Source organism: Papio anubis, chromosome 20 (assembly GCF_008728515.1).
Source record: "Papio anubis isolate 15944 chromosome 20, Panubis1.0, whole genome shotgun sequence".
Classification (NCBI taxonomy): domain Eukaryota; kingdom Metazoa; phylum Chordata; class Mammalia; order Primates; family Cercopithecidae; genus Papio; species Papio anubis.
This window is the reverse complement of record NC_044995.1, coordinates 14,494,602-14,510,272: the sequence shown is the minus strand read 5'-3', so window position 1 is coordinate 14,510,272 and position 15,671 is coordinate 14,494,602. Positions and strand designations below refer to the sequence as shown.

The following is a 15,671-nucleotide window of genomic DNA, read 5'->3' as shown; positions in this document are numbered from 1 at the left end:
AAGGGGCAGGGTCTGTCCTATCCCAGGCAGTGTAAAGATGCCCCTGGAGTGGGGTGAGCAAACTGGAGAGCCCAGACCCCACAGGAACAGTCCTTTTACTCCATCTGGAGCATTTGAAGGTCCTCCCTTTTTGTTCACCAGTGGAATCCAGTAGGGGGCATACCCGTTGCTCCTCCCCAGGCCCCCTTCCAACCCTGGGGTGTCCTGGCCACACTCACTGCTTGGTGCCATGTGGAGGAGATAACATTTCCTTCTGCCTATGCCCCACTATCTGGCCCCAGCATGTTTTAAGTGAGGATAAAAGTCAAGTTCTCTGCCCCTGCCTTCCCAGGGTTGTCACTTCCCAAGATCCCTAAGAGGTGGACCAGGTAGGTGTCCTGTTTAAGACTTGGAAATGAAGGCTTGGAATCTTCTAGGGTGCCACCTCCAGCCATGGCCACCCAACAAAGAGTCTACAAGCAGGCTAAGTTTTGTCCTGAGTAACTCATCTCCTGTCCCCCCAGACCCTAGAGCGGCAGGCAGCTTGGGCTAAGACAGCCTGTTCAAGTCCTGACTGTCACATAAGCCCCATGACCTTCCCTTCTCTGATCCCCAACTGGCTCACCAGTTACTGGGAGGTTAATCCCTCCCTCTCTAAACAGAAGCAGATGATTTATGCTGGGTCATGGGGCAGGCTCCTCCCAGGCCTTGACAGCAGATAACAACCTAGACGGAGCTCATCACCACACGTGCAGAGAAAGCCACGGTGCGAGAAGGCTGGGCACCTGAGCCAGGGCTTTCAGACAGCCCTCTGCCTGAGATGCAGCTCACTCCTGTCCCAGAACAGTCCCCACCTAGGAGCCCCCACCACCTCAGTGGAAACAGGCAGCCAGACAGAAAGCAGGTTTTCATGCCAATAATTTATTGAACGGAGGTCTGTACACAGGCAAACCTTACTGTGGAAACTAAGACATCAGGAGCTCTCTCCACTCCCCTGGCCCTCCAGGGTGGGGTTAGGAGGGAGTAGACCTTGGGGGCAGAGGACAGGAGGGGAGTTACAGCTGTAGGAGGGGCGGGGCCAGGTTGGACGGTGCGAATCGACGTTTTCTTTAAGAAAAAAATTATAACAATCTATTTACACCCGGGGGCCAGGGAAGGGAAGGGGAGACAGGGACTGGGCTGGTTCTATTTACAAGGAACACAGGAGGGGAGGGGGTTTGAAGGAGGTGGGGGCCTGGGGGAGGGGAGGGGGCCAAGGGGGTAGGAGGTCCTCATCCCCCCAACACCCTGTCCTTCTCTTCCCTCCCCACAACCAGTTAAAATCCTCTTAAAAAGCCCACCACAGGGGTGAGGCTGGTGAGGGAGGGACTGGAGGTGGGGACAGGGACTCATTTACCTCTGCCCTCTAATCTAGGGGCCCAGCCAGGGCAGGAGCTTGATGGGCTATGGCCCCCCTTCCCAGCCCCTCTTGGGGCTCCCAGATGGAAGTGGAAGGGTGGTTGGTGGGGCCCTCAGGAGGAGTTAGTGAGGGTAGGTGTGGCATCGGTCGACTGCCAGTCTGAGCTGGTCGGAGTCTCAGTTAAAGCTGGAGGGAGGGAGGGAAGGAGCAGAGTTAGCCTTTGCCTTTCAGACACCCATTCGCCCAACCCAAGAGTAGGAATTATCTTGTCATAGATGCCGAGATTGCGCCACTGCACTCCAGCCTGGGCGACAGAGCAAGACTCCGTCTCAAAAAAAAAAAAAAAAAGTTACAAGCTGTTACTTTAGGTGAAGGGTTGCAAACTCAAGTAAGTGCTAAAGGGCCAGGATAGTAACTCAGTGACACACCAGAGTGCCAGGCTCCATGTAACGGAGTGGCTGGGCTGGGCACAGTGGCTTATGCCTGTTATCCCAGCACTTTGGGAGGCCGAGGTGGGCAGATCACAAGGTCAGCAGTTCGAGATCAGCCTGGCCAACATGGTGAAACTCCATCTCTATTCAAAATACAAAAATAAGCCAGGCATGGTGGTGTGCGCTTATAATCCCAGGTACTCGGGAGGCTGAGGCAGGAGAATCACTTGAACCCAGGAGGCAGAAGTTGCAGTGAGCCGAGATTGTGCCACTGCACTTCAGCCTGGGTGACAGAGCAAGACTCCATCTAAAAAATATAAAGGGCGCCCACTGTCTACTGTCAGTAGGATGGGCGGGCCCTCTGCTGCCCAATCTGGTTTTCTTCCCTGAGAGAAACAGGAAATCTGAATTTTTACACAAAATAGCCCAGTTTTTAAACCTGGGCAACATGACCAGGCACAGTGGCTCACGCCTGTAATCCCAGCACTTTGGAAGGCCAAGGCGGGAAAATAACCTGAAGTCAGGAGTTCGAGACCAGTCTGGCCAACATAGTGAAACCTCATCTCTAGTAAAAATACAAAAAGTAGCCAGGCATAGTGGTGTGCGTCTGTAATCCCAGCTACTCGGAGGCTGAGGCAGGAGAATTGCCTGAGCCCAGGAGGCAGAGACTGCAGTGAGCCGAGATCGAGCCACTGCACTGCAGCCTGGGTGACAGTGAAACTCTATTGCAAAAAAAAAAACCTGGGCAACACATTCAACTTTTTGTTTGTGTTCAGGCCAAACGCTATTTCTCTGGCTTTCCCATTGGCATTTAAACACAGAAGTACGCAAGAATGCCCTCTAAAGGTGGTCATTCACATGTTGTAAGACGTGCTTCCTAAGCCATCAAAATGTCAATGATTTAAAAATACATTCAGGAAACCCAGCGATTGAGCGAACAGCCCCACACTCCCCAAGCTGAGAGATACTTTAACCCCCAGCAGATGGCCCCCACTTACCTTGTGAGGACTGGGTGAGGGTGGTAGTGCCCGCTGGGGACCTCAAGTGAGGAGGGATGAGAATGGCATTGAGAGACGGTTGGATGGAGAGTTCTAGAAACACGACATACCAGTCAGGGTAGACTACAGCAGGGTTATGATGGGCACCAAATGGGAACCCAGCTATTAGAAAGGCCAGGTGTTTGTGGACACCTCAGCCACAGACCTCTCTCAATGAAAAACCAGAAAAAGTTTAGCATGAGGCAGATCACAGTAGAGCACGACTGAAGCAGGTCCGGTTCCCCCTGAATCTGGAAGTCATCTTTCCTGAGCCCCAGGCCTGCCTTGTACCCTGCCCTTAGCTCCCCACTCCTGCTTCAACACCAAGCTCTTCGCAATCTGGCTGCCCCCTGACCCCGCCCCACTCCCCAGATCCCAGACTATGCCCTCACCACCAGCACTGAAGTTGAAGAGAGGGGGAAGTGGGCGGTTGTTAGGGAGCTGGGTTCCCAGACATCGCAGTTCATCAAAGAAGCTGTGCGCGCAGGCCTCTAGTGGGGAGAGCCTTGAGGACGGTGTGTACTCCAGCAGGCTAGAGCAGAGCGCGATGGCCTCTGGCGGCGTTCGAGATTTGAACACCTGGGGGATGGGGGCAGGGGTCATGAGAATGAGATGCCCTGGGCACTGGCATACTCCTATTATCTCACTGCCACAGTGCCTGCGGCAAGTTATGACTGGCTGCTTCCCACACCCCCACCTTCCAAATGAAGAAATTGAGGCCCAACCACTAAGGAGAGGTCAGTTTGTATCGGGTAAGCAGCCAGCCCAGGTCTGGGACCATATGAGCCCTGCTGACCCTCCATAAAAACTGGAATCTTGAATTTACTTGTGGGTTTTCAACTTTTAAAATGCCATAAACTTTGAAATCGGATGGAAGTTACTGATCCCTGGATAACTCTTCAAATCCTCCCAAGCCATGATTCTGAGGCCAGGTCCACAGAACAGTTGACCTCCAAAGGGGACCAGCTCTCAGCCATACTGCCCTGAGCCCCTAGTCCTGCCCCACCTTTGTCCAGGGGTGAGCTTTAATCTGAGGGAACTTGAACTCCGTGTAGTTGGGGTTCATCTCTCGGATTTGTTCCCGGGTTGGTGTTCCCAGCACCTGTAAAGAGAGGGGGGGTTCTGAGACAAGGGCCCCATCCCTCAGCCCCACCACCTGCCCACCCCGGCCCCGCCCCTCACCTTGATGATCTCCACCAGCTGGTCCACCCCACTGTCCCCAGGGAAGATGGGCTGGCCCAGGAGGAGCTCCGCCAGTACGCAGCCAGCTGACCAAACATCTAAGGGGAAATGGGGGCAGCGTCAGGGCTAGACGAATAGGGCCACCAACCTCCCAGTGCTTTTATTCTTCATGGCCATCCTAAGAGTGTCAGGAGCCCTGTTTTCTCAAAGACGAAGCACCTGTCCCAAGGACACATGCAGCTTAGAAACATGGGCCTAACCTTGACCCTGCAGGTCTGCAAGCCTTTGCTCCACTCTCTAGTATAGGTGTGTTTCCAGCCCTCAGTTCCTCTCTCTGCTAAGGACCTCAATGAGCTCGCTCTCTCCCACTAGCCTTGGACGACAGACCAAACTAGGCCCAAACCTGCCAACAGGCACCCATGTTCTTTGGGCCACAGGAAGGTACAGCCTTAAATCCTGGACTGCCTTCCTCTTGTTCCAACCTCTATCCTGCCCATGAGAAGAGCTGCAGCCTGGCAGTCTCACTCCTCCCTGCTTTGTACCTTGACCCGCCACAGCACGAGTTCATACCTAAGGACTCCACAGTTTGTCACGCTGCTGTGGAAGGTACCCTTTCAAACTCTTTCATGCCCATTCCCTCAATTCAGGCTTCCCCTCATGCCTGGAAAATGGCAGTTGTCCCCACAAACGGAAGGACACAGAGGCCCTGGGAGCAAGTTGCACCTTCATGGTGGCAAAGCCTTGCTTCCTGGTTCCCCCAAGGTCTCTGGCAGCCCTTCCCCCTAGCTGAGAACAGAAGGCTGACAGGGAGGTTCCAGAGCTGGTATGGACTCTGGAGTCAGGTCAGCTTTCAAATCCCAGCCCTGCCCAGTCCCAGTGGTGCCAGTGGAGGCAGGCAGCCTCACAGCTCTAAGCTCATCTGTAAAATGAGCATTTAACAGCATCAGCCTCCTAAGTTTGTGAGGACTGGATACAAGAACAAAAGTTAAGCTTTCATCACCAAGCTTGGCATACAGTGCACAGAAAACTCCGAAATTTCCCAGATTGCCACTGCCCCCACCCCCCTCCCATAACTCTGACCGATGGATGAGGTGTAATCAGTGGCTCCAAAGATGAGCTCTGGGGCCCGGTAGTAGCGAGAACAGATGTAGGAGACATTGGGCTCCCCTCGGACCAACTGCTTCGCACTGTGGGAAAAGATGGACAGGGGTAAACACGGGGCAAGGGCTGGGGTCCCCCCTGCCTCTTCAGCCACTCAAAACGCCCCAGGCCCACCTGCCAAAATCGCAGAGCTTGAGGACAGCAGTGTCAGGGTCCACCAGCAGGTTCTGGGGCTTGATGTCACGGTGACACACGCCCTGGGAGTGGATGTAGGCCAAGCTGCGGAAGAGCTGGTACATGTACACCTGGGGCAGGCACAGGACAGCAGAACTTTAGCCCAGCTTTCCCCATACAGCACCACTACCCCACCAGCTTGGCCTGAAGAGCCCTTCCAGGCCCACTCTCCCTGGTGCCACCACAGCTTTGGGGAAACCCGTTTGAAACCCTTGGTTCTCTTAGTGTGCACCACAGTCAGTTGGAGGACTTGTTAAAACAGGGACTACTGGCCGGGCGTGGTGGCTCACGCCTATAATCGCAGCACTTTGGGAGGCCGAGACCAGCCTGGCCAACATGTTGAGACCCCGTCTCTACTAAAAATACAAAAATTAGCCAGGCGTGGTGGTGCACGCCTGTAATCCCAGCTACTCGGGAGGCTGAGGCAAGAGAATCACTTGAACTCAGGGGGCAGAGGTTCCAGTGAGCTGAGATCACGCCACTGCACTCCAGCCTGGGTGACAGAGTGAGACCCTGTCTCAAAAAACAAAAACACAGGGACTGCTGGGCCCCATTCTCAAGAGTTTCTGGTCAGTGAGTTCTGAATCAGGCATTTGCAACAAGCTCTCCAGCACTGATGCTGGTCCCCGGACCACACTCTGAGAACCACTGCTTTAATCACAACCCTTGGCAGAAGCCGGAAGAGTAAGATATGTCGGGAGGTTGTCATAAAACAGGCTAGGGAGCCAGGCACTCAGCTTCCCCCTCACCAAAACCACTGGCTCCTTAATCCGACAATCAAAACCACCCCTGAGCCTGCCCCCTCGTCAGCTCCATTTTCCTGCCACTCTCCCTCCCACTGACTAGAACAGAAGTACCATGAGAGCAGGATTTTGAGTTTCAGTCACTGCTGCATCCCCCAGGGCCTAGACAGACCAGGGCCTGACAGGGCTGCTTTCTAGACCCCCTTCCCTTTATTCCACTTCCCCTCGGCCAAAGATGCCGCTCCCTTGCCCTGTGCTTGGTCTCCTCCAGGAAGCCTTCCTTGATCCTTCTCACCCACACACCAGGCTGGGTGCTTCCTCCATTTCCAGAATTCCCTGTGTTCCTTCTATTTATTTATTTTATTTATTTATTTTTTTTTTTGAGACGGAGTCTCGCTGTGTCTCCCAGGCTGGAGTGCAGTGGCGTGATCTCGGCTCACTGCAAGCTCCGCCTCCCGGGTTCACGCCATTCTCCCGCCTCAGCCTCCCAAGTAGCTGAGACTACAGGCGCCCGCCACCACGCCCGGCTAGTTTTTTTTTTTGTATTTTTTTAGTAGAGACGGGGTTTCACCATGTTAGCCAGGATAGTCTCGATCTCCTGACCTCGTGATCCACCCGCCTCGGCCTCCCAAAGTGCTGGGATTACAGGCTTGAGCCACCGCGCCCGGCCCCTGTGTTCCTTCTAGTATGGCAGCAGCTAGTTCATTTAATAGTTTTCTGTGATGATGCCTGTCTACCCTACCAAACTGAGAGCTCTTCAAGGGCAAGACCTGCGTTGCAGTCAGTGGTGCGTCTGGAATTCCTCAGCCCTGGGCCCCGTGTGCAGGCAGCCACAGGACAGATTGGCCAAACCAGAGAGCTCCCCTCCTGGGAGGTGAGGTCCAACAGCCACAACCACTGGTAGAGCCCACATCGGCTCACCCAGGCTTGGGTACGTAAAGCCAGCAGAAGCAGCAGCTGGGACCCAAGTGACCTCCAGCAAACAAACCCACCCACCTCCTTCCAATGCAGTAGGCTGCTCCAGCTTGTTTGCCACATCATCCCTGGGCTGCAATCATACATTCATTCATTCATTCATTCATTCATTCAAACACCTCCTGAAGGTCTGTAACACCCAGGGCACGGCAGCAGGCACTGGGGAATGAGCCTGCACAGATGATGGACGGAGATGCATTCCTGGCTGTGCGGATGCTAACCTTCCTCCAACCCTAACTCCTTCCCACCTACCCCCAACCAAGGCTCTAAAGGCCCGAACTCTGGCCTCAGCAGCTTCCTGTGCAGTCCTGGTCCCCACCACCCCCTTATCCTGAGCTAACTCCAACATCTCTGGTGCCACTGGACTCCCTATATGGACCTAAGCAAGTACCTGGCAGCCTCCGCAGCCCCAGGTCAGGCTGCCTTCCTGATTCAGTTAGGCCTTGCCTGCCTTGGCCCTCCCCTGTGTCAGGCAAGCTCCGTCTCTGGGGGTCATGGGGCCTCCGAAAACCAACACAAACTTGGCAGATGAGGGATCCCATAAAAGGTGGGAGGCTCCAGAGCCCCTGGCTTTCTGGGTCTGGGTCCCAGCAGCCTGCCTGCCAGCATACCTTGACATAGAGGATAGGGATGGTCAACTTGGCCTTGGTGAAGTGGCGGGCCACCCGGTACACTGTCTCGGGCACATATTCCAGCACCAGATTTAGGTAAAGCTCATCTTTCTGCAGGGAGCAAAGGAGAGGCGTGAGGCACTGTGAGAAGAGTGAGGAAGGGGGAAGGAAGGTGTGCAGGGAGCAGTGGGGGAAAGGCAGGTGGGCAAGAAAATGGCTGGAGTCGAGGTGGAGCAACAAACCACCACCACCACCTCGAGGTCTCACCTTCTCCCCACTGGAGTAGAAAAAGTATCTCAGCCTCACAATATTGCAGTGGTCCAGCTTACGCATGATCTGCAGCTCTCGGTTCTTGAGGGCAAAGGGAGAGAGTCTCAGTATACGACCAACTCTCTCGGCTGCCCCTCCCTACTCATTCCCCACAACAGCCAGGCAGCTACTCCCTGTGTCCCAGCTCCAGGGTCCCCTGGGGTATCCCCCAATTCCTTGTCTCCAGACTACTCTCCTCCCACACGAGTTGGAAGCCTACGGGTTAAACCCAGGCCACAGATATGTTTTCTTCACCCCAATTTTTTTTTTTCTTTGAGACAGAGTCTTGCTCTGTTGCCAGGCTGGCATGCAGTGGCTCGATATCGGCTCACTGCAACCTCTGCCTCCCTGGTTCAAGCGATTCTCCTGCCTCGGCCTTCCAAGTAGCTGGGATTACAGGCATGCGCCACCATGCCCAGCTAATTTTTGTATTTTTAGTAGAGATGGGGTTTCACCACGGTGGCCTGGATGGCCTCGATCTCCTGACCTCGTGATCCACCCACCTCGGCCTCCCAAAGTGCTGGGATTACAGGCATGAGGCACCGCGCCAAGCCACCCTACTTTAAAAATAAAAAATAAAAAAAATTCAACTTATTGCTGAAATGTAAAAATCAAATGACACCTTCTGATTTTTTTCTCCAAAAGAAAGTTTTAAAAAGGATAAGCCGGGGCTGGGCACAGTGGCTCACGCCTGTAATCTCAGCACTTAGGGAGGCTGAGGCGGGCGGATCACGAGGTCAGGAGATCGAGACCATCCTGGTTAACATGGTGAAACCCTGTCTCTACTAAAAATACAAAAAAAATTAGCCAGGCATGGTGGCGGGCGCCTGTAGTCCCAGCTACTCGGGAGGCTGAGGCAGAAGAATGGCGTGAACCTAGGAGGCGGAGCTTGCAGTGAACAGAGATCACGCTACTGCACTCCAGCCTGGGCAACAGAGACTCCGTCTCAAAATAATAATAATAAAATTAAAAGGATAATATAAAATTTATTTTTTTTTTTTTTAAAGAACCTGGCTATGTTAGCCAGGATGGTTTTGAACTCCTGGCCTCAAGCAATCCTCCTGCCTCAGCCAATCAGTTTAAGGATTACAGGCGTCAGCTACCACACCCAGCCTTAAAATAAAAATAAATAAATAAATAAATAAAAACAGCTGGGCTCACACCTGTAATCCCAGCACTTTGGGAGGCCAAGGCAGGCGAATCACTTGAGGCCAGGAGTTTGAGACCAACCTGGTCAACATGGCAAAACCCTATCTCTACTAAAAATACAAAAAAATTAGCTGGGCATGATGGCGCATGCCTGTAATTGCAACTACTTAGGTGGATGAGGTATGAGAATTGCTTGAACCCAGGAGGCAGAGGTTGCAGTGAGCCGAGATCACACCACTGCACTCCAGCCTTGGTGACAGAACAAGATTCTGACTTAAAGAAAAAAAAAAAAGAGAGACCATCCTGGCTAACATGGTGAAACCCCATCTCTACTAGAAATACAAAAAATTAGCCGATAGTGGTGGCACGCGCCTGTAGTCCCAGCTACTTGGGAGGCTGAGGTAGAAGAATCGCTTGAACCCAGGAGGCGGAGGTTGCAGTGACCCGAGATCGTGCCACCACGCTCCAGTCTGGGTGACAGCACAAGACTCCGTCTCAAAAAAAAAAAAAAAAAAAAAAACGATTGCACATCTAAATCCAGTTTTTAGTTCGTCTTGAAAACTCAGGGCTGGGCACAGTGGCTCATGCCTACAATCTCAGCATTTTGGGAGGTCGAGGCAGGGGCAGATTACTTGAGGTCAGGAGTTCAACACCAGCCTGGCCAACATGGCAAAACCCTGTCTCTACTAAAAATAAAAAATTTTAAAAAAAATTAGCCGGGCGTAGTGGCCCACGCCTGCAATCCCAGCTACTCAGGTGGCTGAGGCACGAGAATCGCTTAAACCTGGGAGGCAGAGGTTGCAGCAGGCCAAGATCGTGCCACTGCACTCCAGCCTGGGCGACAGAGTAAGACTCCATCTCAAAAAAAAAAAAAGAAAAACAAAAAATCAGGTGTGGGCATGTGAGGCTTGCCCCCTACCTAGCACAAGCAACAACAGACAGGTGGTGGCCATCCAGCTCACCCTGGTCCCATGGAAGCATCTGGATCCTTGAACTCTATCTAGGATCCCGAGTCCCAGACTCCAGGCATCGGACTCTTCCCAGAATGTGGTCTCATCATTCTTACCCATTCTCTATTCCTCTGTGAGGCCTAGGAACTCCCTGCCCCCACATCCCTCTCACTTCTGGAACTCAACTCCAATCAAATTCTGAAACCCTAGAGCTCCTCCTGCCCAAGGGCCCTCCCTGCCAAGACCCAGGCCCTGGTCTGGTTCCTTTCCAGTCTAGGTTCAGTTCTCCTACATCCAGACTAGCCTAAGCTCCAAATGCCAGGCCCTTAAACACTAATTATTCCTCAACTTCCACTTCCTCCACCTCCTTCTAGTTCCCTGAGCTTCTCCTAGCTCATGGGCACCTCCATTCCATCCTGCACTGGCCAAACACCTGGGGAGAGCGCGACTTCCGAACCCCCCGCGCTAGCTCTTCCAGGTCCCTTTCTCTTCTGGGAAGAAGTGTAACCAAATGGTTAAGGTAGGGTTTGGGAATCAGATTCTAGCCTTGCCTGGGGCACTTGCTCTATGACCTCAGGCAATCCTCTTACAGAGTTTGTTTCTCTGCTTAAGGTTAGCGTACACTTAGAATGGGTATAAACGCAGTATCTACCCTCAGATAATCTTTATGTAAATTAAATAAGAATTTGCCTATAAAGCACTTACATTGAGCAAATGCCCAGTAAAAGCTCTGGGCTCTCCTGGGATCCACATTTCCCAACTCATTTCCTCTTTTCCCCACTTTCTCTTCTGGTCCATGGCTCTGAAACCTAAGCCTCCAGCTCTCTGGCTGGGGTTCTCCCACCAGTCACACCAAGTCCCCAAACCTCCCTGTCCCCATCCCACCCAAGCTACCTTGAACCTCTTGTCCTGGAGAACCTTCTTGATGGCGACCAGTTCCCTGGTCTCTGCCAGCCGTGCCTGGTACACGACCCCAAATGAGCCATTGCCAATCACTTTGATGTCTGTGTAAGCCACCTCTTGGGAGCGCTCTGGACCTTGGCCTAGAGTGGCTACCACTGTGGTCACCTTCCCGCTGTCACCTGGGGAACAAAGGGGATACACGATCCACTGACCCATCCTGTCTGCGCATCACCCCATCCTGGGGCTGTAGGAGGAGGGGAAATCTCTGCAGGAAGCTCGTTGGGGACCTCTTTGTTCCCTCCTCCTCTTTGAGGAAAGGTGGATGCTGGGACCTTCCCAGTGACTTTTCCCCTCTTCCTTTCTGGGAACCTTAAATCCTGCCCCGCCTCCACATGGGAGGATATTGATACCTAAATCTCTCTGCTTCAAGGGCTGGCAACCCCAAATTTCTACTTCTAGAAAGCAACAGATCACTGGTCGTCTTGGTACTGGGAGACATCAGATGTTGACTCCATCTACTCTGGATCTACTGCCCTCTGGCCTCTCCTATTTGGAGAAAGCTTGACCTGGCCTCTTCCACTTAAGGGAGCAGTAACCCTCAGGTACTCCTACTTCAGGAAAACACTAACCTATCTCACAGCCTAGAGGATACTGACCTCTAAGTCCTCCCCTGTAGAACTGGTAACTTCACTGGTTCTTGGTGACAGAAATGAATGTCCTCTCCTGCTGTATGTACCAGTGCCCTGACCCTCACTTTTTGGTACTTTGAGGTTAGAAAAAAACACTGACCTGACCTCTTCATCTGAGTGGTCCAGAGACCCAGACTCCTCCCCGTATGTGGGTGGTCCCTAATGGACAAGCACCAAATTATGAGAATGATGAACCTGACCTTTATCAAGGGGCTATTCCAGCCTCAGTCCTTTGAAGGAAAGCTATAATTTCCAATTCCCATTATTCAAATGGTAGCAAACCTCGGTGCCATTCTTAAAGGATAGTGACCCCTTTGAGTAACCGATGAACCAAATCCATTTTTTCTTTTTCTTTTCTTTTTTTTGAGACACAGTTTCGCTCTCGTTGCCCAGCTGGAGTGCAATGGCACGATCTCGCCTCACTGCAACCTCCGCCTGCTGGGTTCAAGCGATTCTCCTGCCTCAGCCTCCCGAGTAGCTGGGATTACAGGCGCCCGCCACCACGCCCAGCTAATTTTTTGTATTTTTAGTAAAGACAGGGTTCCACCAGTTGTCCAGGCTGGTCTCAAACAGAACCTCAGGTGATCCGCCTGCCTCAGCCTCCCAAAGTGCTGGGATTACAGGCGTGAGCCACCGCGCCCGGCCACCAAATCCATTTTGAGGGGCCAGTGGCATGTTCTTTCAGAGGGAGATAACCCTACATCACTATTTTTTTCAGAGCCAATGACACCATACCTTAGAACAATTATTAAACAAGTATAACCTTAGATCCATATTTTATAGGAAACTGTGACCTACCCTGCTCCATTCCATTTTTGTTAAAGGAGACACACCAAGCCATGTATTTTAAAACATGGACTATGGACTTGATTTGAAGGATATGCTGACTCCCAATGTCTTTAAGAAGCAGTAACTATTAATTCTCACCATTGGGGGTACAGCTCAACAATATTTAGGGTGGGTAATGATGCCAGGTCTTGGTTTTAATAGGGAAGGTGATCTGAGTACCAGGTTTGGCAAGCCTGGCCTTATTCTTTCGGGACACAACACAGTAACCTCAAAGCCCTGCTTCTAAGTGATATTCACTCCAAATCCCCATCTTCTGAAGGACAGCGAATGCAGATCCCTCTTTTTCGGGATTGGTCTTATTCTTGTTCTCTTAGGAGACAATAACCCTAAATCCCCATTTGCAAGCGACTGTGACCTCTGATCCAATATTATAATGAGTAGCAACGTCAGATACCTGTTCTTAAGGCTCAAGGACCCAAGATCTCAATAATGAAAGAACAGGGACTTGTAACCCCTGTTTCTTTGAGTGTTAGTAATTCTGATCCAAGAGTAATTCTGATCTCCAAGAGATGGTAACCCCAAGACCCCTTTTCCTGGGAGGAAGAGGGCTCAGATCCCCGATTTGGGGAGGCATAGTGACCTCTGGCTCCTACCTAAGCATATGAAAGAACCTGATGGATGTCTGAGGAGCTTTGGGAACCCTGATCACCACCCTACACGGGCGCCGCTAGTACTCACGGCCCAGCTTCACCCCGGGCGGCGGGAAGCTAGTGCCTGCGCCGGGGCCTCCGCTGCCTCCGCCGCCGCTGCCGCCGGGTCCACCCCCGGAGCTCGAGGCCCCGACGCCCCCACCCATGGCCCCGACAGATGCCTTTCCGCCGCCGGTGCCGCCTGGGCCGGAGGCCGAGCCTCCGGGGCCGCCGCCGCCGCCTCCGCCTCCGCCGCCTGGCTCCGCGAACGAGCTGGTCCGCGCCCTGCCCGAGCCCCCAGGGCCGCCTCCCGAAGGCCCGCCGCCGCTCATGGCGCCGAGCACAGGCCCAGGCCGCGGGGCTCGGGCTCCCCGGGCTGCCCCAGCCGCCGCCGCTGCCGCCGCCTCCCCCGGGCTCTGGCCTCTTCCAGGCCGCGCCGCTCGGGTTTGGGCTCCGGCTCCGGCCCAGCGCCCGCCGCGGGGCACGCCGGGAGATGCAGTCCGGCTGTCGTCCGCGCCGCCGTCGCCGCCCTCGGCCCGCACAGAGAGCCCCGTGGCACGCCGGGAAATGAAGTCCACAAAAGCCTCAGAGTAGACCGCGGGAATGCCGGGTCGCGCTGTACGTCGGGAAATGGAGTCCAGGGTAATCTGTCTGCCGACGGTACGACGGGGAGCCCTGAAGTACTTCGGGAAGCAGAGAGCCTGATGCACGCTGGGAAACAGAGTCCACTCACTCAGTTTATTGGCTGTGTATGCGTCCCAGAGCCCGGTGCGCTCTGGGAAATTGAGTCGGCGCGCGTGAACCTGCGGATCTTGGGCCGCGAAGCAAGCCGGGAAATGGAGTCATCGCCACGCCCTCACCGCATTGCAGGTGTAAAGCGATTCTTAAAGCACGCCGGGAAATGGAGTCCCAGGTGGTTTAAGTCCCAAGTGGATACTGCAATTCCGGAGATGGGAGAGGAAATGGAGTAAATTTCGCGCTCCTCTTCCCGGGTACGCTAGGCCGCAGTCCCTGCCGGGAAGTGTAGTCAACACCAAGGCTTCAGTGCAGTTGCCACAGCGAGCCCTGGTGTGTTCTGGGAAATGGAGTTCAAGGCATCCTCCCCATTGACTGAGGGGGCGGGATCGCCCATGAGCTCCAAGCCTGCTGGGGAATAGTCCAGACCTGACCCTTTGTGAGGCCAGTTTGCGGAGGCTTGTCGGGAAGCGGAGTCCAATGGCCACCATCGGGGGCGTGGAGCGAAAGGTTAGAGACTGCAGTAGTTCCCTGGAGAGACTTAAAAGTGTTTCAGCCCCTCCTTCCTCGCCCCCAGGTTCTTCTTAAAGAAAGAGGCGAGGTCGATCAAGGACTGCTGGAAAATGGAGCCAAGCACCTTTAAGTTCCAGGTGACCATAGATCAAGAAAGAAAAAATGTCCCCTCTCTAACCGCAACTCTGCAAAGAATTCGGGAAACAAAGTTCCCGGCGGTTTCTCCGAACACTAACTAGTCTTCGGATACAGTCTAGCTTTTCCTAGCAATGTGGTTCGCACCAGGAAGCTGAATGGAGCATTAAAAAGACGGAAATAGAATTTCTGGGCCGGGCGCGGTGGCTCAGGCTGGGTGCCGGTGGCTCACGCCTGTGATCCCACCACTTTCGGAGGCCGAGGCGGCCGGATCACCTGGGGTCAGGAGTTCGAGACCAGCCTGGCCAACATGGCGAAACCCCGTCTCTACTAAAAGTACAAAAATTAGCTGGGCGTGGTGGCGGGCGCCTGTAATCCCAGCTACTCAGGAGGCTGAGGCAAGAGAATCGCTTGAACCCGGGAGGCGGAGGTTGCAGCGCTCCACTGCACTCCAGCCTGGGCGACAGAGTGTGAGGACACGTCTCCAAAAGTATGTCTTGAACCCCCATTCAGTTTTCGGATTTTGCTTTATTTGAGACAGGGTCTCGCTCTGTCGCCCAGGCTGGAGGGCAGTGGCACTGCAGCCTCGAACTCCCAGGCTCAAGCAACCCCCACCTAAGCCTCCCATGTAGGTGGGACTACAGGCGTGCACCATCACGCCCTGCTAATGTGGTTTGGTTTGGTTTCTTTTGCGGGGTGGGGGTAGGGTGGAGGGCTTCGCCATGTTGCCCAGGCTGGTCTCCAACTCCAGGGCTCAAGCGATTCTACCTCAGCCTCCAACGTGCTGGTATATCAGGCTTGAGCCACGGCACCGGGCCTGCCACTCTGTGTTTTGCGTCCTCCGTTTCCTAAATTACAGGATCCCGGAAAGCCAAAAATAAGGAGGCCAGCTGCAAAGAGTAGCCTCAGGTTTTGTGTACTCAGTGAGTCGTCCTATTTATCGATTAATACCCGAAAGAGAGTAGCCCCCAAAGGGCGCTGGGAAACAGTTCCTGTGTGTGTGGTTGTCTCTTCCTCCCCCGGAAATGCTTAGAAGTAGAATGAAAGCTTTCTTAGCCCCTCCCGCCTCCTGGAATGGTGGGAAATGGAGTCTCTGGACTTCATGTTAATCCGAGCTT

At 53.6% G+C, this 15,671-nt stretch overlaps 1 protein-coding gene across 1 annotated transcript; it reads right to left on the bottom strand.

Moving 5' to 3' along the window:
- Positions 1-879: 879 nt before the first annotated feature.
- Positions 880-14,951, bottom strand: GSK3A (glycogen synthase kinase 3 alpha). Its single transcript, XM_003915616.5, has 11 exons — positions 13,220-14,951; positions 10,995-11,182; positions 7,960-8,043; positions 7,693-7,803; positions 5,304-5,434; positions 5,109-5,215; positions 4,029-4,126; positions 3,853-3,948; positions 3,239-3,425; positions 2,808-2,900; positions 880-1,564 (listed from the first exon to the last, which is right to left on the bottom strand). The coding sequence occupies exons 1-11, from the start codon at positions 13,500-13,502 to the stop codon at positions 1,491-1,493; spliced, it is 1,452 nt and encodes a 483-aa protein (XP_003915665.1). The 5' UTR covers positions 13,503-14,951; the 3' UTR covers positions 880-1,490.
- Positions 14,952-15,671: the final 720 nt, after the last annotated feature.

What these genes read in the sequence shown, in the direction of transcription:
- GSK3A (XM_003915616.5), bottom strand. Translation starts at nt 13,502, where the DNA reads ATGAGCGGCGGCGGGCCTTCGGGAGGCGGCCCTGGGGGCTCGGGCAGG. An exon ending in TGATTACACCTCATCCATCG is followed by an intron (nt 4,127 to 5,108) that starts GTCAGAGTTATG and finishes ATTTCCCCTTAG; the next exon opens with ATGTTTGGTCAGCTGGCTGC. An exon ending in AAGCTCACCCCTGGACAAAG is followed by an intron (nt 3,426 to 3,852) that starts GTGGGGCAGGAC and finishes CCCATCCCCCAG; the next exon opens with GTGTTCAAATCTCGAACGCC.